The sequence below is a fragment of the Prinia subflava genome, chromosome 1, assembly GCF_021018805.1.
Source record: "Prinia subflava isolate CZ2003 ecotype Zambia chromosome 1, Cam_Psub_1.2, whole genome shotgun sequence".
NCBI classification, from domain to species: Eukaryota; Metazoa; Chordata; class Aves; order Passeriformes; family Cisticolidae; genus Prinia; species Prinia subflava.
In genome coordinates, this window is record NC_086247.1 from 699,122 (window position 1) to 725,324 (window position 26,203).

General features: G+C 40.4%; 1 protein-coding gene across 1 annotated transcript in view; it reads right to left on the reverse strand.

The window, feature by feature from the left end:
• The window catches only part of RECQL4 (RecQ like helicase 4), a 57,443-nt gene that overhangs the window by 18,050 nt on the left and 13,190 nt on the right, over window positions 1-26,203 (reverse strand). The window contains exons 11-22 of the mRNA XM_063418715.1: window positions 24,096-24,232; window positions 23,926-24,009; window positions 23,679-23,855; window positions 23,392-23,577; window positions 21,369-21,528; window positions 14,164-14,273; window positions 13,625-13,655; window positions 12,214-12,292; window positions 11,234-11,564; window positions 8,736-8,873; window positions 8,563-8,653; window positions 1,899-2,040 (exon numbers count right to left, since the gene is read on the reverse strand). Of these exons, the coding sequence (XP_063274785.1) occupies window positions 1,899-2,040; window positions 8,563-8,653; window positions 8,736-8,873; window positions 11,234-11,564; window positions 12,214-12,292; window positions 13,625-13,655; window positions 14,164-14,273; window positions 21,369-21,528; window positions 23,392-23,577; window positions 23,679-23,855; window positions 23,926-24,009; window positions 24,096-24,232 (1,666 nt within the window). The remainder of the gene's footprint in view (window positions 1-1,898; window positions 2,041-8,562; window positions 8,654-8,735; window positions 8,874-11,233; window positions 11,565-12,213; window positions 12,293-13,624; window positions 13,656-14,163; window positions 14,274-21,368; window positions 21,529-23,391; window positions 23,578-23,678; window positions 23,856-23,925; window positions 24,010-24,095; window positions 24,233-26,203) is intronic.

Sequence of the window (26,203 nt, forward strand, 5' to 3'; positions counted from 1 at the left end):
CCTAAATCCTCCCACATTTTTCCAGAATTTCCCATTTTTTCCCCATTTTTCCCCACATTTTCCCACAATTCCCAAATTCCTTCCCCAAATTTCCCATTTTTTCTGACAATTTCCCCAATTTTCCCCCAAATTTCCCCAATTTTTCCCAAAATTCTCTTAACATTTTTTAGAATTCCCCATTTTCCCCAAATTTTCCCACATTTTTTCACAATATCCCAATTTTTTCCCCAATTTTTTTTCCCAGTCTCCCAAATTTCCCCATTTTTCCCCCAAATCCCCGATTTTCCCCCAACTTTCCCTGAATTCCCCATTTTCACCCAAGTTCCCCCAAAATTCTCCCTTTTTTTTCTTCAATTCTCCCAAATTTTTCTCAAAATTCCCCCAATTTTTTCCCAAATTTTCCCCCAATTTCCCCCCAAACTCCCCAAATTTTCCCCAAATTTTTTCGAAACTCCCCAATTTTCCTCATTTTTTTCCCATTTTTTCCTGGATTTTTCCCAATTTCCCCCCATTTTCCCCCTGATTTTTCCCTGAGTTTTCCCCATTGTTTCCCCAATTTTCTCCATTTTCCCCCCAATTTTCCCCCAATTTTCCTCATTTTTTTCCCCATTTTTTCCCCAATTTTCCCCTGATTTTTTCCCATTTTTTCCCATTTTTTTCCCATTTTTCCCCATTTTCCCCCAATTTTTCCCTGATTTTTCCCCTTTTTTTTCCCATTTTCCCCCAATTTTTCTCCATTTTTCCCCCAATATTTCTCTTCTTTTTTCTCATTTTTCCCCGATTTTTCCCCAATTTTTCTCAGTTTTTTTCCCCCATTTTTTCCCCCAATTTCCCCCATTTTTCCCTGATTTTTCTCTCTTTTCCCATTTTTTCCCTGATTTTTCCCCATTTTTCCCCCCAAATTTTTCCATTTTCCCCCACTTTTTCCCCATTGTTTCCCCAATTTTTCTCAGTTTTTTCCCATATTTTTCCCCAATTTTCCCCCAATTTTTCCCATTTTTTTTCTCATTTCCCCCCACTTTTCCCTGATTTTTCTCCTTCTTTTTCCCATTTCCCCCCATTTTTTCCCCAAATTTCCCTTTTTTCCCCATTTTTCCCTGATTTTTGTCAGTTTTTTTCTAATTTTTCCCCCATTTTCCCCCAGATTTTCCCCATTTTTTCCCAGATTTCCCCCAATTTTTCCCCATTTTTTCCCATTTTCCCCCGATTTTCCTCATTTTTTTCCCCATTTTTTCCCCAAATTTTCCCCATTTTTTCTCATTTTTTTCCCCAATTTTTCTCCATTTTCCCCCATTTTCTCCCTGATTTTTCCCCATTTTTTTTCCCGATTTTTCTCAGGTTTTTTTCACATTTTTCCCGATTTTCCCCCATTTTTGTCATTTTTTTCCCCCAATTTTCCTTTTTTTTTTTTTCCCATTTTCCCCCAATTTTCCCCCATTTTTTTCTCATTTCTCCCTCGTTTTTTCCTGGATTTTCCCCAATTTTCCCCCCAATTTCCCCTGGATTTTCCCCAATTTTTCTCTTTTTTTTCCCATTTTCTCCCTGATTTTTCCCCATTTTTTCCCCGATTTTTCTCTTTTTTATCCCCCATTTTTTCCCCGATTTTCCCCTGATTTTTCCCCGATTTTCCTGTTTTCTCCCGATTTTTTCCCAATTTTTCCCCATTGCTTCCCTGATTTTTCCATTTCCCCCGATTTTTCTCATTTTCCCCCCATTTTTTCCCCATTTTTCTCAGTTTTTTCCCATTTTCCCCCCAATTTTCCCCTGATTTTCCCCGATTTTTCCCCATTTCCCCCCCCATTTTCCCCCAATTTTCTGCTCCAAACCCCATGAATTTTGTGGAATTCTGTGCAATTCCAGGAATTCCAGGAATTCCGGGAATTCCGGGGACTCCCCACCTCTGCGCCGCCTCCCGCAGCAGCTCCAGTCCGGTCCCAGTTCCCGTTGGGATCCTCAGGCGGGCCCGGCTGGGCAGCGCCGGCAGCGGCTGCAGGGGCTGCAGCGGATGCAGCTGGAGAAGGGACAGCAGCGTCTGCACGGCTGGGGGGGATAAAACAATGGGGAAAACAATGGGAAAACAATGGGAAAACAATGGGAAAATAATGGGAAACATCGGGAAAACAATGGGGAAACAATGGGAAAAACAAGGGGAAAACAATGGGGAAACAATAGGAAAACAATGGGAAAACAATGGGGAAACAATGGGAAAACAATGGGAAAAACAATGGGGAAACAATGGGAAACAATGGGAAAACAATGGGGGAAACAATGGGAAAAACAATGGGGAAACAATGGGGAAATGATGGGGAAACAATGGGGAAACAATGGGAAAACAATGGGAAAACAATGGGAAAACAATGGGGAAACAATGGGAAAAACAATGGGAAAACAATGGGAAAACAGTGGGAAAAACAATGGGGAAACAATGGGAAAACAATGGGGACACAATGGGAAAACCAATGGGAAAAACAATGGAGAAACAATGGGAAAAACAATGGGGAAACAATGGGAAAACGATGGGAAACAATGGGGAAAACAATGGGAAAATATCGGGAAAACATCGGGGAAAACATCGGGGGGAAACAATGGGGAAACAATGGGAAACAATGGGGAAACAATGGGAAACCAATGGGAAAAACAATGGGAAAACAATGGGGAAACAATGGGAAAACAGTGGGAAACCAATGGGAAAAACAATGGGAAAAACAATGGGAAAACAATGGGAAAACAATGGGAAACAATGGGAAACAATGGGGAAACAATGGGAAACCAATGGGAAAAAGAATGGGAAAAACAATGGGAAAACAATGGGGAAACAATGGGGAAACAATGGGGAAACAATGGGAAACCAATGGGAAAAACAATGGGAAAACAATGGGGAAACAATGGGATAAACAATGGGGAAACAATGGGGGAAACAATGGGATAAACAATGGGGAAACAATGGGGAAAACAATGGGAAACATTGGGAAAACAATGGGGAAACAATGGGGAAACAATGGGAAACCAATGGGAAAAACAATGGGGAAACAATGGGAAAAACAAAGGAGAACAATGGGAAAAAAATGGGGAAACAATGGGGAAATAATGGGAGAACAGTGGGAAAAACAATGGGGAAACAATGGGAGAACAATGGGGAAACAATGGGAAAACAATGGGGAAACAATGGGAGAACAATGGGGAAACAATGGGGAAACAATGGGGAAACAATGGGAAAACAATGGGAAAACAATGGGGAAACAATGGGGACACAATGGGGAAAAATGGAAAAAACAATGGGAAAAACAATGGGGAAACAATGGGGAAACAATGGGGGAACAATGGGGAAACAATGGGAAAAAAAGGGGAAACAATGGTAAAACAATGGTAAAACAATGGGAAAAACAATGGGAAAAACAATGGGGAAACAATGGGGAAACAATGGGGGAACAATGGGGAAACAATGGGAAAAACAATGGGAAAAACAATGGAAAAAACAATGGGGAAACAATGGGGAAACAATGGGGGAACAATGGGGAAACAATGGGAAAAAAAGGGGAAACAATGGTAAAACAATGGGAAAACAATGGGAAAAACAATGGGAAAAACAATGGGGAAACAATGGGGAAACAATGGGGAAACAATGGGGGAACAATGGGAGAACAATGGGAAAACAATGGGGAAACAATGGGGAAACAATGGGAAAAACAATGGGGAAACAATGGGAAAACAATGGGGAAACAATGGGAAAAACAATGGGAAAAACAATGGGAAAACAGTGGGAAAAACAATGGGAAAACAATGGGAAAACAATGGGGAAACAATGGGAAAAACAATGGGAAAACAATGGGGAAAACAATGGGAAAACAATGGGAAAACAATGGGGAAACAATGGGGAAACAATGGGAAAACAATGGGGACACAATGGGAAAACCAATGGGAAAAACAATGGAGAAACAATGGGAAAAACAATGGGGAAACAATGGGAAAACGATGGGAAACAATGGGGAAAACAATGGGAAAATATCGGGAAAACATCGGGAAAACATCGGGGAAACAATGGGGAAACAATGGGAAACAATGGGGGAAACAATGGGAAACCAATGGGAAAAACAATGGGAAAACAATGGGGAAACAATGGGAAAACAGTGGGAAACCAATGGGAAAAACAATGGGAAAAACAATGGGAAAAACAATGGGAAAACAATGGGAAACAATGGGAAACAATGGGGAAACAATGGGAAACCAATGGGAAAAACAATGGGAAAAACAATGGGAAAACAATGGGGAAACAATGGGAAACAATGGGGAAACAATGGGAAACCAATGGGGAAACAATGGGAAAACAATGGGAAAACAATGGGAAAACAATGGGAAAACAATGGGGAAACAATGGGAAAAAGAATGGGAAAACAATGGGAAAACAATGGGGAAACAATGGGGAAACAATGGGAAACCAATGGGAAAAACAATGGGGAAACAATGGGAAAAACAAAGGAGAACAATGGGAAAAAAATGGGGAAAACAATGGGGGAAACAATGGGGAAACAATGGGGAAACAATGGGAGAACAGTGGGAAAAACAATGGGGAAACAAAGGGGAAACAATGGGGAAACAAAGGGGAAACAATGGGAAACAATGGGAAAACAATGGGGAAACAATGGGAGAACAATGGGGAAACAATGGGGAAACAATGGGGAAACAATGGGAAAACAATGGGAAAACAATGGGGAAACAATGGGGACACAATGGGGAAAAATGGAAAAAACAATGGGGAAACAATGGGGGAACAATGGGGAAACAATGGGAAAAAATGGGGGAAACAATGGTAAAACAATGGGAAAACAATGGGAAATACAATGGGGAAACAATGGGGAAACAATGGGGAAACAATGGGGGAACAATGGGAGAACAATGGGAAAACAATGGGGAAACAATGGGAAAAACAATGGGGAAACAATGGGGAAACAATGGGGAAACAATGGGGAAACAATGGGGAAACAATGGTAAAACAATGGGAAAAACAATGGGAAAAACAATGGGGAAACAATGGGGAAACAATGGGAAAACAATGGGGAAACAATGGGAAACAATGGGGAAACAATGGGAAAACAATGGGAAAACAATGGGAAAACAGTGGGAAAACAATGGGAAAACAATGGGGGAAACAATGGGAAAACAATGGGAAAAAGAATGGGAAAACAATGGGAAAAAGAATGGGAAAACAATGGGAAAACAATGGGGAAACAATGGGGAAACAATGGGAAAACAATGGGAAAACAATGGGGAAAACAATGGGAAACAATGGGGAAACAATGGGAAAACAATGGGAAAACAATGGGGAAACAATGGGAAAACAATGGGAAACAATGGGAGAACAATGGGAAACAATGGGGAAACAATGGGGAAACAATGGGAAAACAATGGGGAAACAATGGGAAACAATGGGGAAACAATGGGAAAACAATGGGAAAACAATGGGGGAAACAATGGGAAAAACAATGGGGAAACAATGGGAGAACAATGGGGGAAACAATGGGAAAACAATGGGAAAACAATGGGAAACAATGGGGAAACAATGGGAAAACAATGGGAAAACAATGGGGGAAACAATGGGAAAAACAATGGGGAAACAATGGGAGAACAATGGGGAAACAATGGGAAAACAATGGGAAAACAATGGGAAAACAATGGGGAAACAATGGGAAAAACAATGGGAGAATTTTGGGATGTGAGGGATTTGGGAAAATTTTGACGGAATTTGGGAAAAAATTGAGGAAATCTGAGGGAAAAATTGGGGGAAATTCGGGGATATTTGGGGGAAATATTTGGGTAATTTAAAGGAAAAATGGGATAAATTGGGAAAAATTGGGAAATTGGGAAAATTGGGGATTTGGGGGGAAATTTGGAGACTTTGGGGGAAAATGGGGAAATTTGGGGGGAAATTGGGGAATTTAAAGGAAAAATTTGGGGAATTTAAAGGAGAAATGAGGCCAAAATTGGGGAATTTTGAAAAATTGGGGAATTTGGGGACATCTGGAGAATTGGGGGGAAATTTGGGAAATTGGGGAATTGGGGGTAAAATGGGGAAATTTCAGGAATTTTGGGGATTTGGGGGGAATTTGGGAAAATTTTGGGGCAAAAATTGGGGAAATTTTGGGGGGAAAATTGGGGAATTTCAGGGACATTTGGAGGCATTCGAGGGAATAATTGGGGCAAATTGGAGGAAATTGGGGATTTTGGGGGAAATTCGGGAAATTCGGGGACATTTGTGGGAAATTTGGGGGGAAAATGGGGAAATTTGGGGGAAAAATTAGTGGAATTTAAAGGAAAAATGGGGCAAAAATTGGGAGAATTTAGGAAAAATTGGGGATTTCAGGGAAATTTGGGGAAATTTGGGAGAAAATTGGGGAAATTGGGAAAATCTGGGGAAAAAATTGGGGGAAATTTGAGGGGAAATTGGAGAAATTTGGGGGAGAAATTGAGGGAATTTGAGGGAAATATTTGGGGAATTTAAAGGAAAAATGGGAAAAATTGGGAAAATTGGGGAATTTGGGGAATTGGGAAATTTGAGAATTTGGGGAAAAAATTGGGGAAAATTTGGGGAAAAATGGGAAAATTTGGGGGGAAATTGAGGAAAATTGGGGGGAAAATTTAGGGAATTTAAAGGAAAAATTTGGGGAATTGAAAGGGAAAATGGGGAAAAATGGGACAAAAATTGGGGGAAATTTGGGGAATTTGGGGAATTGGGGGAATTGAGGGAAATTTGGGGGGAAATTGGGGGGAAAAATTGGGGGAAATTCGGGGATATTTGAGGGAATTTGGGGGCATTTGAGGGAAAAAATGGGGAAATTTGAGGGGAAATTGAGGGAATTTAAAGGAAAAATGGGGCAAAAATTGGGAAAAATTGGGAAAATTGGGGATTTGGGGCGAAATTGGAGACATTTGGGGAATTGGGGGGAAATTTGGGAGGAAATTGGGGAATTTAAAGGAAAAATGTGGGGAATGTAAAGGAAAAATGGGGGAAAATAGGGGAAAATTGGGGAAATTTGAGGGAATATTTGGGGAATTTAAAGGAAAAATGGGGCAAAAATTGGGAAAAATTGGGAAAATTGGGAAAATTGGAGATTTGGGGGGAAATTGGGGGAATTTGGGGGAAAAAATGGGGAAAATTGGGGAAATTTGGGGGAATATTTGGAAAATTAAAGGAAAAAATGGGGCAAAAAATTGGGAAAAATTGGGAAAATTGGGAAAATTGGAGATTTGGGGGGAAATTGGGGGAATTTGGGGGAAAAAAATGGGGAAATTGGGGAAATTTGGGGGAATATTTGGAAAATTAAAGGAAAAATGGGGCAAAAATTGGGGAATTTAGGGAAAATCGGAGAATTTTTGGAGACATTTGGGGGAAATTGAGGGAAATTTGGGGGAAAATTGGGGAAATTTGGACAAAAATTTTGGGGGGGAAATTTGCGGGAAAAATTGGGGGAAAATCTGGAGAATTCTGAAAGATTTTGGTCAAAAATTTGGGGAATTCGGGGATAATTTGGGGAAAAATTGGGGGGAAATGGGAGAAATTTAGGAAAAAAATTGCATGAATTTGGGAAAAAAATGGGGAATTCTGAAAGAATTTGGGAAGATTTGGGGATTGGGGGAAAATTTTGCGAAAAATTTGAGGAATTTGGGGAAAAAAATTAGGGAAAATTTGGGAAAAAATTTGGGAAATTTGGGGAATTTGAGGGAAATATTTGGGGAATTTAAAAGAGAAAATGGGGCAAAAATTGGGGAATTTGGGAGAAAAATTGAGGGAATTTGGACAAAAAAATTGGGGAAAAATGGGGAGAAATTTGGGGAATTTGTGGGGAAAATTGGAAAAAATTTGGGGGATTTGGGCAAAAATTTGGGGGAAAATTGGGGGAATTTTGGAAGAATTCAGGGAAAATTTGGGAAGATTTTGGGGATTTGGGGAAAAAATGGGGAATTCTGGAAGAATTTGGGGGAAAATGGGAAAAAATTGGGGAAAAATTGGGAAAGCTGGGAAAATTTGGGGAAAAAAATTTGGGAATTCTGGAAAAACTTTGGGAAAATTGGGGAATTTGGGATAAAAATGGGAAAAATGAGGAAATTCAGGGGAGATTTGGGAAAAAATTATGAAAATTGAAGAAAATCGTGGAAAATTTGGGGTATTCTGGAAAAATTCTCAAAAAAATTGGGGAAATTCGGGCAAAATTTGGGAAAAATTTGGGATATTTAGGGAAAAATTGGGGAATTCTGGGAAAAATTGGGAAAAATTTGGGGGAAAATGGGGAATTTGGGGAAAAAATTGGGGAATTCTGGGAAAATTGGAGAAAATTTGGGGAATTTGGGGAGAAATCAGGGAAATTTAGGAAGAAATTGAGGAAAAATTGGAAATTTGAAGGAAATTTGGGGAAAAATTTGGAAATTCGAAGGAAATTTGAGGGAAAAAATGGGGATTTTGAGGTACAAAATGGGAAATTTTTTGGGGGAAAAAAGGGAATTTGGGGTAAAATCAGATTTTTGGGAATTTAGGATGGGATTTGGGGAGTTGATTCCCAAATTTTTCACCTTCTTCCCGAAGATCCAAGGATTCCACGAGCTCCTGGATGGGGATGGCACGCTCGTGGCCGCGGCAGATCCGGGGATGTTTTGGGAATTCCTGTGGGAAAAAATTCCCAAAAATTCAAATTTTCCCCTCATTTAAAATTCCCAAATTTTATTTTTTAAAATGAGATTCAAACCTCGGAATTTTCCTGGGTTTTTCCATGGATTTCCAGGCATTTACAAGGAGCAAAAACTCTTTGGATCAAGGTCTTGACAGTCAAATAATCCACGGAATTCTCGTGGATGTGGCGCCGGAATTCCAGGAAATCCTCACCCTGTGGGGAAAATCCAGGGAAAAATCAACTCTTTGGGAATTTCCCCTCCAAAATTCCCACAAATTCCGATGAAATCCCTCAAAATTCCTCCAAATCCCCCCAATTTTCTGGAATTCCTCAATTTCCCCCCCAAATTTTTCACCAAATTCTCCAATTTTCCCCTAAATTCCCCAATTTTCCCCCCAAATCCCCCAATTTCCCCACAATCCCCCCTTTTTTTCCGCCAAATTCCCCAATTTTTCCCCCAAATTCCCCAATTTTCCCCATTTTACTCCTCGAATTCTCCTGGTTTTTGCCCAAATTCCCCAATTTTTCCTCAAATTCCCCAATTTTCCCCATTTCACTCCTCAGATTCCCCAATTTCCCCCAAATTCCCCAATTTTTTCCCATTTTATCCCCCAAATTCCCCAATTTTTCCCCCAAATTCCCCAATTTTTCCCCATTTCACACCTCAAATTCCCCGATTCCTTTCCAAATTCCTCTATTTTCCCCATTTTACGCTTCAAATTTTCCCAAATCTTCCATCAAATTCCCCAATTTTTTCCCATTTTATGCCTCAAATTCCCCAAATTTTTGACCAAATTCCCCAATTTCCCCCATTTTACAGTTTAAATTCCCCAATTTTTTCCCATTTCATACCTCAACCCCCCCTTTTTCCCCCCAAATTCCCCAAATTTTCCCCCAAATTCCCCAATTTTTTCCCATTTCACTTCTCAGATTCCCCAATTTTCCCCTCAGATTCCCCAATTTTCCCCCAAATCCCCAATTTTCCCCCAAATCCCCAATTTTCTCCATTTTACCCCTCAGATTCCTCCATTTTTTCACCAAAATCCCCCCTTTTTTCATCCAAATTCCCCAAATTTTCCCCCAAATTCCCCAATTTTCTCCATTTTACCCCTCAGATTCCTCCATTTTTTCACCAAAATCCCCCATTTTTTCATCCAAATTCCCCAATTTTCCCCCCAAATTCTCCAATTTCCCCCAAATCCCCCAATTTCCCCCCCTTTTACACTTCAAATTCCTCAAGTTTCCCCTCAAAATCTGCCATTTTTTGCCCAAATTCGCCATTTTTTCCCCCAAATCCCCCAATTTTTCCCATTTTACTCCTCAAATTCTCCCGTTTTCTGCCGAAATCCCCCCTTTTCCCCCCAAATTCCCCAATTTACCCCCAAATTCCCTAAATTTTCCCCCAAATCTCCAAATTTTTTCCCCAAATTCCCCAATTTTCCCCCAAATTTTCCCTCAAATTCCCCATTTTTCCCCCAAATTCCCCAATTTTCCCCCAAATCCCACAATTTCCCCTCAAATTCCCCAATTTTTCCCATTTCACCCCCAAAATTCCCCAATTTTCCCCAAATTGCCCAATTTTTCCCATTTCACGCCTCAAATTCTGCCTTTTTTTGGCCAAATTCCCCATTTCCCCCCAAATTCCCCAAATCTTTCATCAAATTCCCCATTTTTACGCCCCAAATTCCCCAAGTTTTCCCCGAAATTCCCCAATTTTCCCCCAATTTCCCCCAAATTTCCCAATTTTCCCCATTTTAACCCCCAAATTTCGCCATTTTCCCCCCAAATTCCCCACATTTTCCCCCAGATTTTCCCTCAAATTCCCCAATTTTGCCCCTAAATTCCCCAATTTCTCCCCAAATTCCCCAATTTTCCCCATTTTTACCCCCTCAAATTCCCCAATTTTTCCCCCAGTTTCCCCTCAAAATCCCCAAATTTTCGCCCAAATTCCCCAATTTTTCCCTCAGATTCCCTAATTTTACCCCCAAATCCCCCAATTTTCCCCATTTTTACGCCTCAAATTCTGCCATTTTTTGCCCAAATTCCCCTATTTCCCCTAAATTCCCCAGTTTTTTCCCCATTTCACACCTCAAATTCCCCAAATTTTTTCTCAAATCCCCCAAATTTTTTTTCAAATTCTCCAAATTTCCCCCGAAATTCCCCAATTTCCCCATTAGCCAATTTTTCCTGCTTTACACCTCAAATCTCCCAAATTCCCCAATTTTTTCCCATTTCACACCTCAAATTCTGCCATTTTCTTGCCTAAATTTTTGCCTAAATCCCCCAAATTTCTTTTCAAATTCTCCAATTTCCCCGCCAAATTCCCCAATTTTCCCCGTTTTACGCCTTAAATTCCCCAAATCTTTTACTGAATTCCCCAATTCTTTCCCATTTTATGCCTCAAATTCCCCAAATTTTTGCCCAAATTCCCCAATTTTCCCCATTTTACCCCTCAGATTCCCCCATTTTTTCACCAAATATCCCACTTTTCCCACCAAATTTTCCCCCAAAATCCCCAATTTTCCCCCTCAATCCCCCCCGAATTCCCATTTTCCCGCCTTTTTTCCCCTCACCTGAGGGCTGAGGAAGATGTGGCAGCGCGCGGGGTTCCCGTCCCTGCCGGCACGGCCGATTCCCTGCACGAGGCTCTCCAGGCTGCCGGCGCCGCCGGCGTGGACGACGCCGCGCACGTCGCGCTTGTCCAGCCCCATCCCCAGGGCCACGGTGGCACAAAGGATCCAAATCCTGTTGGCCATGAACTCCCTCTGCAGCCGCCGGCGCTCCCGCGGCGCCAGCCCGGCGTGGTACGCGGCTGCCACGCGGAGTTCTGGAAGTTTCCCTGGAAAAAAACAGCAATTTTGAGGAGTTTTTATTGGGTTTTTCCAGGATTTTGTGGATTTTTTTCTGGGTTTTCCTCAAATTTTCCTCAAATTCCACAGATTCCCCCCATGTTTCCCTCAAAATTCCATCCAATTCTGCCAAATTCTCCTCAGGTTTGCCTCAAAATTCCTCATATTTGCCTCAAAATTCCAACAAATTCCACAAATTTTCCTGTATTTTCCTCAAAATTCCATTAGATTCTGCCAAATTCCAAAAATTCCCCCATATTTTCCTCAAAATTCCATCCAATTCTGGCAAATTCCCCTCATGTTTGCCTCAAAATTCCATCAAATTCCACAAATTTCCCTCTAATTTACTCAAAATTCATCAAATTCTGCCCAATTCCCCTCATGTTTGCCTCAAAATTTCATCAAATTTCAAAAATTTTCCCATGTTTCCCGCAAAATTCCATCAAATTCTGCAAATTCCAAGAATTCCCCCATGTTTTCCTCAAAATTCAATCAAATTCCACAAATTTCCCTATCATTTACTCAAAAATCCATCAAATTCTGCCCAATTCTGCAGATCCCCCCACATTTTCCCCAAAATTCCACCAAATTTTGTCAAATTCCCCTCATATTTTCCTCAAAATTCCATCAAATTTCACAAATTTCCCTATAATTTAGTCAAAATTCATCCAATTCTGCCCAATTCCCCCAAAGTCTCCATGAACTCCCTCTGCAGCCGCCGGCGCTCCCGCGGCGCCAGCCCGGCGTGGTACGCGGCTGCCACGCGGAGTTCTGGAACTTTCCCTGGAAGAAACAACAATTTTGAGGAGTTTTTATTGGGTTTTTTCCAGGATTTTGCAGATTTTTTTCTGGGTTTTCCTCAAATTTTCCTCAAATTCCACAGATTCCCCCCATGTTTCCCTCAAAATTCCATCCAATTCTGCCAAATTCTCCTCAGGTTTGCCTCAAAATTCCTCATATTTGCCTCAAAATTCCATCAAATTCCACAAATTTTCCTGTATTTTCCTCAAAATTCCATTAGATTCTGCCAAATTCCAAAAATTCCCCCCATATTTTCCTCAAAATTCCATCAAATTCTGCCAAATTTCCCTCATGTTTGCCTCAAAATTCCATCAAATTCCACAAATTTCCCTATAATTTCCTCAAAATTCCATCGAATTCTGCCAAATTCCAGAGATTCCCCCTCACATTTGCCTCAAAATTTGCTCCTTTTCCCCAAATTTTTCCTCACAATTCCATCAAATTCTGCAAAGTTCCACAAATTTCCCCATGTTTGCCTCAAAATTCCATCAAATTCCACAAATTTCCCTATAATCTACTCAAAAATCATCAAATTCTGTCAAATTCCCCTCATGTTTGCCTCAAAATTCCATCAAATTCCACAAATTCCACAAATTTTCCTGTATTTTCCTCAAAATTCCATCAAACTCTGCCCAATTCCCCCAATGTCTCCATGAACTCCCTCTGCAGCCGCCGGTGCGCCCGCAGCGCCAGCCCGGCGTGGTCTGCGGCTGCCACACACGGAGTTCTGGAAGTTTCCCCTGGGAAAAAACAGCAATTTTGAGGAGTTTTGGGGGGTTTTATTGGATTTCGTTGATTTTTTCTGGATTTTTACCTCAAATTTTCATCACATTCCACAAATTTCCTTATATTTTCATCAAAATTGCATTGAATTCTGCCAAATTCCCCTCATGTTTGCCTCAGAATTCCATCAAATTCCACAAATTCCACTCATGTTTTCCTGAAAATTCCATCAAATTCCCCTCATGTTTGCCTCAAAATGTCATCAAATTGCACAAATTTCCCTCTAATTTACTCAAAATTCATCAAATTCTGCCCAATTCCCCTCATGTTTGCCTCAAAATTCCCCATGTTTGCCTCAAAATTCCACCAAATTCTGCTGAATTCCACAAATTTCCCTAAGCTTTCATCAAAATTCCATTAGATTCTGCCAAATTCTCAAATTCTGCCAAATTCCAAAAATTCCCCCATGTTTGCCTCAAAATTCCTCATATTTCCCTCAAAATTCCATCAAACTCTGCCCAATTCCCCCAAAGTCTCCATGAACTCCCTCTGCAGCCGCCGGCGCTCCCGCGGCGCCAGCCGGCGTGGTACGCGGCTGCCACGCGGAGTTCTGGAACTTTCCCTGGAAAAAAAGGGGATTTTGAGGAGTTTTCGGGGGCTTTTCCAGGATTTCGTTGATTTTTTCTGGATTTTTACCTCCAATTCTCATCACATTCCACAAATTTCCTTATATTTTCATCAAAATTGCATTGAATTCGGCCAAATTCCCCTCATGTTTTCCTCAGAATTCCATCAAATTCCATCAAATTCCACTCATGTTTTCCTGAAAATTCCATCAATTCCCCTCATGTTTGCATCAAAATTTCATCAAATTGCACAAATTTCCCTCTAATTTACTCAAAATTCATCAAATTCTGCCCAATTCCCCTCATGTTTGCCTCAAAATTCCACCAAATTCTGCTGAATTCCACAAAATTTCCCTAAGCTTTCATCAAAATTCCATTAGATTCCGCCAAATTCCAAAAATTTCCCCGAATTTTCCTCAAAATTCATCAAATTCTGCCAAATTCCAAAAATTCCCCCATGTTTGCCTCAAAATTCCTCATATTTTCCTCAAAATTCCATCAAACTCTGCCCAATTCCCCCAATGTCTCCATGAACTCCCTCTGCAGCCGCCGGCGCTCCCGCGGCGCCAGCCCGGCGTGGTACGCGGCTGCCACGCGGAGTTCTGGAACTTTCCCTGGAAAAAACAGCAATTTTGAGGAGTTTTCGGGGGTTTTTCCAGGATTTCGTTGATTTTTTGTGGATTTTACCTCAAAATTCCATCAAATTCCAAAAATTTCCCTGTATTTTCATCGAAATTCCATCAAATTCTGCCAAATTCCACAGATTCCCCTCATGTTTGCCTCAAGATTCCCGGATATTTTCCTCAAAATTGCATCAAATTCTACCAAATTCCCCTCAGGCTTTCCTCAAAATCCGCTCCTTTTCCCCAAATTTTGCCTCGAAATTCCATCAAAATCTGCCAAATTCTCCCAATGTTTGCCTCAAAATTCCTTATATTTTCCTCAAAATTCCATCAAATTCTGCCAAATTCCCCTCGTTTGCCTCAAAAGTCCATCAAGTTCTGTTGAATTCCGCAAATTTCCCCATGTTTGCCTCAAAATTCCAGCAAATTATGCCAAATTCTCCTCATGTTTGCTTCAATATTCCTCATGTTTTCCTCAAAATTGCATCAAATTCTGCCAAATTCCACAAATTTTCCCACATTTTCCTCAAAATTCCATCAAATTCTGCCCAATTCCCCCAGTGTCTCCATGAACTCCCTCTGCAGCCGCCGGCGCGCCCGCGGCGCCAGCCCGGCGTGGTACGCGGCTGCCACGCGGAGTTCTGGAAGTTTCCCTGGAAAAAAAGGGGATTTTGAGGAGTTTTCAGGGTTTTTTTCCCGGATTTCGTTGATTTTTTGTGGATTTTACCTCAAAATTCCGTCAAATTTCACAAATTTCCCTATATTTTCCCCGAAATTCCATCAAATTCTGCCAAATTCCACAATTTCCCCCATGTTTGCCTCAAAATTCCTCATGTTTTCCTCAAAATTGCATCAAATCCTGCCAAATTCCCCTCAGGTTTTCCTCAAAATTCCTCATGTTTTCCTCAAAATTTCATCAAATTCTGAAAAATTCCCCCATATTTTCCTCAGAATTTGTCATATTCTGCTCAATTCCACAAATCTCCCCCATGTTTTCCTCAAAATTCCATCAAATTCCACAAATTTCCCTATAATTTCCTCAAAATTCATCAAACTCTGCCAAATTCCCCTCATGTTTGCCTCTAAAATTCCATCAAATTCCACAAATTTTCCTTTATTTTCCTCAAAATTCCATCAAATTCTGCCACATTCCCCTCATGTTTTCCTCAAATTTCCATCAAATTCTGCCAAATTCCACGATTTCCCCATGTTTGCCTCAAGATTCCATCAAATTCTGCCAAATTCCACGATTTCCCCCATGTTTGCCTCAAGATTCCATCAAATTCTGCTGAATTCCACAAATTTCCCCATGTTTGCCTCAAAATTCCATCAAATTCTGCCAAATTCCCCTCAGGTTTTCCTCAGAATTCCTCATGTTTTCCTCAGAATTTCATCAAATTCTGAAAAATTCCACAATTTTTCCCCATATTTTCCTCAAAATTACACCAAATTCTGCAGAATTCCCCCAATTTTTCCTCAAAATTTCATCAGATTCTGGCAAATTCCACAAATTCCCGTTTTCTTCAAAATTCGCTCCTTTTCCATGAATTTTTCCTCAAAATTTCATCAAATTCTGCCAAATTCCCCCCATGTTTGCCTCAAAATTCTGCCAAATTCCATGAATTTTTCTTCACAATTCCATCAAATTCTGCAAAATTCCACAATTTCCCTCATGTTTGCCTCAAAAATCCATCAGTATCTGACAAATTCCACAAATTTCCCTATATTTTCGTAAAAATTCCAACAAATTCTGCTGAATTCCACGGATTCCCCTCATGTTTGCCTCAAAATTCCTCATATTTTCCTCAAAATTGCATCAAATCCTGCCAAATTTCCCTTCATATTTTCCTCAAAATTCCATCAAATTCTATCAAATTCCACAAATTTCCCCATATTTTCCTCAAAATTTCATTATATTCTGTAAAATTCCCCTCATTTTTGCCTCAAAATTCCTCATATTTTCCTCAAAATTGCATCAAATTCTGCCAAATTCCCCTCAGGTTTTCCTCAAAATTCGCTCCTTTTCCCCAAATTTTTCCTCAAAATTCCATCAAATTCCGCCAAATTCCACAAATTTGTGTGGTCTGCGGCCGCCATTTGGAGTTCTGGAAGTTTCCCTGCAAAAAACGGCGATTTCACGGAGTTTTGGGGTTTTTTTAATCGAGTTTTTACAGGATTTTGCTGGTTTTTTTCTGGGTTTTCCTCAAAATTTCGTCAAATTCCAGAAATTTCCCCATATTTTCATCAAAATTCCAGCAAATTCTGCCAAATTCCCCCCATGTTTGCCTCAAAATTCCATCAAATTCTGCAGAATTCCCCTCATGTTTGCCTCAAAATTCCATCAAATTCCACAAATTTCCCTCTAGTTTACTCAAAATTACATCAAATTCTGCCAAACTCCCCTCATGTTTCCCTCAAAATTCCATCAAGTTCTGTCTAATTCCACGAATTTCCCTGTATTTTCATCAAAATTCCCTCAAATTCTGCCAAATTCCAAAATTCCCCCATGTTTGCCTCAAAATTCGCTCCTTTTCCCCAAATTTTTCCTCAAAATTCCATCAAATTCTGAAAAATTCCCTCATGTTTGCCTTAAAATTCCAGCAAATTCCATCAAATTCCCCCCACGTTTTCCCCAAAATTCCATCACATTTTGTCAAATTCCCCTCGTATTTTCCTCAAAATTCCACCAAATTCCGCCAAATTCCAAAAATTCCCCCATGTTTTCCTCAAAATTTGCTCCTTTCCCCAAATTTTTCCTCAAAATTCCATCAAATTCCACAAATTTCTGTATATTTTCCTCAAAAGTCCATTAAATTCTGCCAAATTCCAATTTTTCCTGTATTTTCCTCAAAATTCCATCAAATTCTGTCGAATTACACAAATTTTCCCATATTTTCCTCAAAATTCTATCTAATTCTGCCAAATTCCACAAATTCCCCGTTTGCCTCAAAATTCGCTCCTTTTCCCCAAATTTTTCCTCAAAATTCCATCAAATTCTGCCAAATTCCAAATTTTCCTGGATTTTCCTCAAAATTCTATCAAATTCTGAAAAATTCCCCTCATGTTTGCCTCAAAATTCCATCAAATTCTGCCCAATTCCCCTCATGTTTGCCTCAAGATTCCATTAAATTCTGCTGAATTCCACAATTTTCCCCATGTTTTCATCAATTCCATCAAATTCCATCAAATACCACAAATTTCCCCATATTTTCCTCAGAATTCCATCAAATTCTGCCAAATTCCCCTCATGTTTGCCTCAAAATTCCATCAAATTCTGAAAAATTCCACAATTTTTTCCCGTATTTTCATCAAAATTCCAGCAAATTCTACCAAATTCTCCCCATGTTTGCCTCAAAATTTCATCAAATTCCACAAATTTCCCTCTAATTTACTCAAAATTCATCAAATTCTGCCAAATTCCCCTCATGTTTGCCTCAGAATTCCATAAAATTCCACAAATTTCCCTGCATTTTCCTCAAAATTCCATCAAATTCTGTCAAATTCCACAATTTCCCCACGTTTGCCTCAAGATTCGCTCCTTTTCCCCAAATTTTTCCTCAAAATTCCATCAAATTCTGCCGAATTCCACAAATTTCCCTATATTTTCCTCAAAATTCCATCAAATTCTGCCAAAGTCCCCTCAGGTTTGCCTCAAAATTCCTCATATTTGCCTCAAAATTGCATCAGGTTTTGCCAAATTTTCCCATATTTTCATCAAAATTCCATCACATTTTGCCAAATTTCACAAATTTCCCTGTATTTTCCCCAAAATTCCATCAAATTTTGCTGAATTCCCCTCATGTTTTCCTCAAAATTTCATCAAATTCTGCCCAATTCCACAATTTTCCCTATATTTTCGTAAAAATTCCATCAAATTCTGCCAAATTCCCCTCATGTTTTCCTCAAAATTTCATCAAATTCCACAAATTTCCCTATAAATTACTCAAAATTTCATCAAATTCTGCCAAATTCCACAAATTTCCCCCATGTTTGCCTCAAAATTCTGCCAAATTCCACAAATTCTCCTCATGTTTTCCTCAAAATTCCATTAAATTGTCAAATTCCAAATATTCTCTGCATGTTTTCATCAAAATTCGCTCCTTTTCCCCCAATTTTTCCTCAAATCTCCATCAAATTCTGCAAAATTCCCCTCATGTTTGCCTCAAAATTTCATCAAATTCCACAAATTTCCCTATAATTTACTCAAAATTCATCAAATTCTGCCAAATTCCACAAATTTTCCTGTATTTTCCTCAAAATTCCATCCAATTCTGCCAAATTCCACAGATTCCTCCCATATTTTCCCAGAATTCCCCACTTTGCCCCAATTTTTCCCCAAATTCCCCCTAACCCCCCCCAATTTTCACCAAAATTTTCTCAGAATTCTCCAGTTTATCCCCAAATTTTCCCAGAATTCCCCATTTCCCCCCCAATTTCCCCAAAATTCCCCAATTTTTCCCAAGAATTCCCAAATTTTCCTCAGAATTCCCCAACTTTTCCCCAAAATTCTCCAATTTATCCCCAAATTTTCCCTAGAATGCTCCAATTTTTTCCCAGAATTCCACAATTTCCCCCAAATTTTTCCAGAATTCCGATTTTCCCCCAAATTTTCTTGAGAATCCCCGAAATTCCCCAAAATTTTCTCCAGAATTCCCCAATTTATCCCCAAATTTTCCCCAAATTTCCCCCAAATTTTCCCAGAATTCCCCTATTTATCCCCAAATTTTGCCCCAAAATCCCCCAATTTATCCTCAGTTTTTCCCTAGAATTCCCCAATTTCCCCCAAAATCTCCCAATTTATCCCCAAATTTTCAGTTTTTCCCCTATTTCCCGCAAATTTTCCCCCAAAATTCCCCAATTTATCCCCAAATTTTCCCAATTTATCTCCGAAGTTTTCACCAAAATTCCTAAATTTCCCCCCAAATTTTCCCAGAATTTCCCAATTTATACCAAATTTTCCCCCAAAATTCCCCAATTTCCCTCCAATTTCCCCCCAAATCCCCCAATTTATCCTCAATTTTTCCCTAGAATTCCCCAAATTTTCCCAAGAATCCCCCAATTTACCCCAAAATTTCCTCCAAATTCCCCAATTTTTTCCCAAATTTCCCCTAAAATTCCACCAATTTTCCCAGAATTCCCCGATTTATCTCCAAATTTCCCCCCAAATTCCTGAGTTTTCCCCCAAATTTTCCCCAGAATTCCCCAATTTCCCCCCAAATTTTCCCCAAAATTCCCTCAATTTTCCCCCAGAATTCCCAATTTTCCCCCAGATTTCCCCAATTTATCCCAAATTTCTCCCCTCCAATCCCATTTTCCCCTCCAGCCCCTCCTCACCCTTCCCGTGGCTCTTCCCGGGTTTTTCCGGGTGTGGAATTCCCGGCTCTTCCCAAAATTCCCCAATTTTCCCCAAGAATTCCCCTACTTATCCCTAAATTCCCCCCAAATTCCCCAAATATTTCCCCCAAATTCCCCAACTTATCTCCAAATTTTCCCAGAATTCCCCAATTTATCCCCAAATTTTCCCTAGAATTCCCCAATTTCCCAAATTTTCCCAGTTTTTCCTGTTTCCACCAAATTTTCCCCAAATTCCCCAATTTATCCCGGAATTCTCCCCAAATTCCCCAATTTCCCCCAAATTTTCCCATAATTCCCCAATTTATCCCCAATGTTTCCCTAGAATTCCCCAAATTTTCCCCAAATTCCCCATTTCCCCCAAATTTTCCCTAGAATTCCCCAAATTTTCCCAAGAATTCTCCAATTTCCCCCAAATTTCCTCAGAATTTCCCATTTTTTTCCCCAAAATTTTCTAGAATTCCCCAATTGTTCCCAGAATTCCCCGTTTTTTCCCCAAAAATGCCAATTTTTCCCCTATTTCCCCCAAATTTTCCCAGAATTCCCCAATTTATCCCCAAATTTCCTCAGAATTTCCCCAATTTTCTCCCAAATTTCCCCTAAAATTCCACCAATTTTCCCAGAATTTCCCAATTTACCCCCCAATTTCCCCCAAACCCCTCCAATTTTCACCAAAATTTTCTCAGAATTCCCCAATTTCCCCCCAATTTTCCCTAAAGTTCCCCAAATTTTCCCAAGAATTCCCCAATTTATCCCCAAATTTTCCCCAAAATTCCCAATTTCCCAAATTTCCCCTATTTCCCCCAAATCTTCCCAGAATTCCCCAATTTATCCCCGATTTTTCCCCAAAATTCTGAATTTTTTTCCCTATTTTTCCCCAAAATCCCCTGAATTTTCCCCAGTTTCCCCCAATTTCTCCCCTCCAATCCCTGAATTCCTCCCCCAGCCCCTCCTCACCCTTCCCGTGGCTCTTCCCGGGGTTTTCCTGGTGCAGAATTCCCGGGAATTCTCTTCCCAAAATTCCCCAATTTTCCCCAAGAATTCCCCTACTTATCCCTAAATTTCCCCCAAATTCCCCAAATATTTCCCCCAAATTTCCCAATTTATCTCCAATTTTCCCCAAAATTCCCCAATTTATCCCCAAATTTTCCCAGAATTTGCCGATTTCCTAAATTTTCCCAGTTTTTCCCGTTTCCACCGAATTTCCCCCAAATTCCCCAACTTATCCCGGAATTCTCCCCAAATTCCCCAATTTCCCCCAAATTTTCCCAGAATTCCCCAATTTATCCTCAATTTTTCCCTAGAATTCCCTAATTTTCCCCCAAATTTCCCAATTTATCTCCAAAATCCCCCAATTTATCCCCAAATTTTCCCAGTTTTTCCCTAATTTTACCCCAAATTTCCCCAGAATCCCCTAAATTTTCCTAAGAATCCCCAAATTCCCCCCAGATTTCCCCCCAGATTTCCTCGATTTTCCCCAAAATTCCCCAATTTTCCCCCAATTCCCCCAGAATTTCCCATTTTTCCCCAAATTTTCCCCATTTTTCCCCAAATTTCCCCCAAAATTCCCCAATTTCCCCCCAAATCCCCCAATTTATCCTCAATTTTTCACCAAAATTGCCCAATTTTTCCCCAATTTTCCCCCAAAATTCCCCAATTTTCCCCAAAATTCCCTCAATTTTTCCCCAAAATCCCCTGAATTTTCCCCATTTTCCCCACCCAGCCCCTCCTCACCCTTCCCGCGGCTCTTCCCGGGTTTTTCCTGGTTCAGAATTCCCGGGAATTCCCGCTGGATGAGCTCCGCCAGCCGCTCGCTCTGGCAGCGCCGGGGGCAGTAAATGAGCAGGGGATCCCCGGGGCGCCACGGCCCGGAACGGAGCAGCTCCAGCAGCGCCTGAGACAGGGAGGAAAAGCCGGAATTCAGCCAAAAAATGGGAATTTTTGCCATGAAAATTTGGGAATTTTCTCCATAAAATATTGAGAATTTGTCACAGAAAATTTGGGAAGTTGTGCCAAAAAATTGGGGTTTTTTTTAAGGAAAATTCAGATTTTTTTTCAGGAAAATTTGGATTTTTTTTCATTAAATTAGAGTTTTTTTCATTAAAATCGGGATTTTTTTTCCCATAAAAATTGGGAATTTGTCCCCAAAAAATTGGGATTTTTGTCTCTAAAAATCAGGATTTTTTTCCCAGAAAATTTGGGAATTTGTGCCAAAAAATTGAGATTTTTTTCCCATAAAAATTAGGAATTTGTCTCTAAAAATTGGTAATTTTTTTCCATAAAAATTGGGAATTTGCCCCGAAAAATTGGGAATTTTTTCCCATAAAAATTAGGAATTTGTCTCTAAAAATTGGGATTTTTTTTCCCACAAAAATGAGAAATTTGTCCAAAAATTGAGGATTTTTTCCCATAAAAATTGGGAATTTGTCTCTAAAAATTGGGATTTTTTTCCCCATAAAAATTGGGAATTCTTGCCAAAAAATTGAGATTTTTTCCCATAAAAATTAGGAATTTGTCTCTAAAAATTGGGAATTTTTTTCCATAAAAACTGGGAATTTGTCTCTAAAAATTGGTGGGTTTTCTCCATAAAAATTGGGAATGTGCCCCGAAAAATTGGGAATTTTTTCCCATAAAAATTGGGAATTTGTCTCTAAAAACTGGGATTTTTTTTCCCATAAAAATGAGAAATTTGTCCAAAAAATTGAGATTTTTTTCCCATAAAAATGAGAAATTTTTCCTAAGAAATTGGGATTTTTCCCATAAAAATGGAGAATTTGTGCCAAAAAATTGGGATTTTTTTTCCCATAAAAATCGGGAATTTGTCTCTAAAAAATGGGATTTTTTCCATGAAAATTGGAATTTTTTTCCCATAAAAATGGAGAATTTGTGCCAAAAAATTGGGTTTTTTTCAGGAAAGTTTGGAATTTTTTTCATTAAAATTCTGATTTTTTTTTCATAAAATTGGGAATTTTTTTCCTATAAAAATGAGAAATTTTTCCCCAAAAATTGGGATTTTTTCCCATAAAAATGGGGAATTTCTGCCAAAAAAATCGGATTTTTTTCCATAAAAATTGGGATTTTTTTCTCATAAAAATGGAGGATTTGTGCCAAAAAATTGGGGTTTTTTTTAAGGAAAGTTTGGAATATTTTTTCATTAAAATTTTGATTTTTTTTTTTCATTAAATTGGAATTTTTTTCCTTAAAATTTGGGAATTTGTCTCTAAAAATAGGGATTTTTTTTCCATAAAAACTGAGATTTTTTTTTCCCATAAAAATTGGGAATTTGTCCTGAACAATTGGGATTTTTTTTCACAGAAAAATGAGAAATTTTTCCTGAAAAATTGGGAAATTTTTTCCCATAAAAATTGGGAATTTGCCCTGAAAAATTTGGGAATTTTGTCTCTAAAAATTGGGAATTTCTTCCCAGAAAATTTAGGAATTTGTGCCAAAAATTGGGGTTTTTTTCAGGAAAAATTTGGATTTTTTTCCATTAAATTCTGATTTTTTTCATTAAATTAAGGTTTTTTCCCTAAAATCAGCATTTTTTCCCCAAAAAATTAGGAGTTTGAGCCAAAAAATTGGATTTTTTCCTTAAAAAATGCAAAATTTTCCCAAATATCGAAAGTTTCAACCACAAAAATGGAATTTTCCCCTCAGAATTGTCACATTTGTCTCCAAAAATCAGATTTTAGGTGTTAAAAATGCGGATTTTTCCCCTAAAAAACCGAATTAAAACCCTGGAGGGGAGGGAGCTCACCTGGTCGGGGTCGGGGTCCATGGAAACCGTGAGCTGCAGATTCTCGGGAATTCCGGCGGCGCCGATGATGCCGATCCCGTTTTCCGCCGGAATTCCCAAATGCTGTGCCACGTCCCGCGCCGTGGCCGCCGTGGCCGTGGCTGTGAGGCCAAGGAAGCAGCGGACGCCCAAACGCTCCCGGAGAACCTGGGAAGGAAAATGAGGATTGGAGAGGTTTTCCGGGTTTTTTTTTTAGGGATTTTCCCGTTTTTCCGAGGTTTTTCTGAGGTTTTTCCCGCTTTTCTCACCTGGCAGACCTGCAGGTAAGCGGGTCGGAAGTTGTGGGACCACTGGGAGATGCAGTGAGCCTCATCCAGGCAGGCGAAAGCCACGGGAGGCAAATCCCGGAAAAAGCGGGAAAAACCTCCGGATCTCACCAGAGATTCCGGGGAAAGCAGCAGGATCTGGGCTTGGCCGCTCCTGACCTGTGGGAAAATCGGGATTATCCCGGAGTTTCGCAATGCTAAAAGCGGGAAAATCGGGAATTTGACTCACTTTTTCCATGGCTGCTTCCCGCTGGGATTGGGACAGGTTGGAATGGATGCAGACGGCTTTGAGGGCTGAGGGGAGACCGGAAACCTGGCAGTGGGAATATTCCGAGTTTTTTTTTTTTGGGGATATTCCAGCAGAATTTGAGGCGGGAAAAGCGGGAATTTCGGGAATACCTGATCGTCCATGAGGGAGACGAGCGGGGAAATCACCAGGGAGAGGCTGCCGGAGTTTCGGTGGTAGAGGAAAGCCGGGAGTTGGTAGCACAGGGATTTGCCCGCCCCTGTGGGTAACAGCAGCAGCGTGGAGATTCCTGCGGAAAAGAGGGAATTTTGGGAGCTGGTGAGGGGAAAAGAGGGAAAAAGGGAGGGGAAACTGAGGGGAAAAGGGTGGGGGAAAAGGGAGGGGAAAACTGAGGGGAAAAGGGTGGGGAAAACTGAGGGAAAACTGAGGGAAAAAGTGAGGGGAAAATGAGGGAAAAGTGAGGGGAAAAGGGTGGGAAAACTGAGGGGAAAAGTGAGGGGTAAATGAGGGAAAAAAGTGAGGGGAAATGGTGAGGGAAAATGAGGGAAAAACTGAGGCAAAATCTGAGGGAAAAAAGGAAAAACTGATGGGGAAAAGGGTGGGAAACCTGAGGAGAAAACTGAGGGGAAACCTTGAGGGAAAACCTGAGGGAAAAACAGAGGAGAAAACTGAGGGGAAAAAGTGAGGGGAAAAGTGAGGGGAAAAGTGAGGGAAAACCTGAGGGAAAACCTGAGGGAAAAACTGAGGGGGAAAAGTGAGGGGAAAATGAGGGAAAACTGAGGGGAAAACTGAGGGGAAAAAGTGAAGGGAAAAGTGAGGGGAAAAATGAGGGGAAAAAGTGATAGGACAAAAGTGAGGGGAAAAAAGTGAGGGGAAAATGTGAGTGAAAAACTGAGGGAAAAACAGAAAAACTGAGGGGAAAAAGGGTGGGGAAAACTGAGGGAAAATCGAGACGAAAGCTGAGGAAAAGCTGAGGGGAAAACTGAGGGAAAAACTTAGGGGAAAAGGGTGGGAAAGCTGAGGGAAACCTGAGGAGAAAACTGAGGGGAAAAAGGATGGAGAAAAGTGAGGGAAAAACTGAGGGAAAAAAGTGAGGGGAAAAAGTGAGGGGAAAATGAGGGAAAAACGGAGGGAAAAATGGAAAAACTGAGGGGAAAAGGGTGGGGAAAACTGAGGGAAACCTGAGGGGAAAACTGAGGGAAAAAAGTGAAGGAAAAAGTGAGGGGAAAAAGTGAGGGGGGAAAAGTGAGGGGAAAAAGTGAGGGAAAACCTGAAGGGAAAAGTGAGGGGAAAAGCTGAGGGAAAAAGTGAGGGGAAAAAGTGTAGGAAAAAGTGTAGGAAAAAGTGAGGGGAAAAAGTGAAGGGAAAAAACTGAGGGAAAAAAGTGAAGGGAAAAGTGAGGGGAAAAAGTGAAGGGAAAAGTGAGGGGAAAAAGTGAAGGGAAAAGTGAGGGGAAAAAGTGAAGGGAAAAGTGAGGGGAAAAAGTGAGGGGGGAAAAGTGAGGGGAAAAAGTGAGGGAAAACCTGAGGGGAAAACCTGAAGGGAAAAGTGAGGGGAAAAGCTGAGGGAAAAAGTGAGGGGAAAAAGTGAGGGGAAAAAGTGTAGGAAAAAGTGAGGGGAAAAAGGGAGGGGAAAAAAGTGAGGGGAAAATGTGAGGGAAAAAGTGAGGGAAAAAGTGAGGGAAAAAGTGAGGGAAAACCAGAAAAACTGAGGGGCAAAAGGGTGGGGAAAAGGGCAGGGAAAACTGAGGGAAAAAGGATGGGAAAAACTGAGGGAAAACTGAGAGGAAAGCTGAGGAAAAGCTGGGGAAAAGCTAAAGGGGAAAACTGAGGGGTAAACTGAGGGAAAAAAGTGAGGTAAAAAAGTGGGGGGAAAAAAATGAGGGGAAAAAAGTGAGGGAAAAAAGTGAGGGGAAAAAAATGAGGGGAAAAAAGTGAGGGAAAAAAGTGAGGGAAAAAAGTGAGGGGAAAAAAGTGAGGGGAAAACTGAGGGAAAACCTGAGGGAAAACCTGAGGGGAAAACTGAGGGGGAAAAGCGAGGGAAAAACTGAGGGGAAAAAAGTGAGGGGAAAAAGTGAGGAGAAAACTGAGGGGAAACCTGAGGGAAAGACTGAGGGAAAAAAGTGAAGGAAAAAGTGAGGGGAAAAAGTGAGGGAAAACTGAGGGAAAAACTGAGGGAAAAACTGAAGGAAAAACTGAGGGGAAAAACTGAGGGGAAAAGTGAGGGAAAAACTGAGGGGAAAAAAGTGGGAAACCTGAGG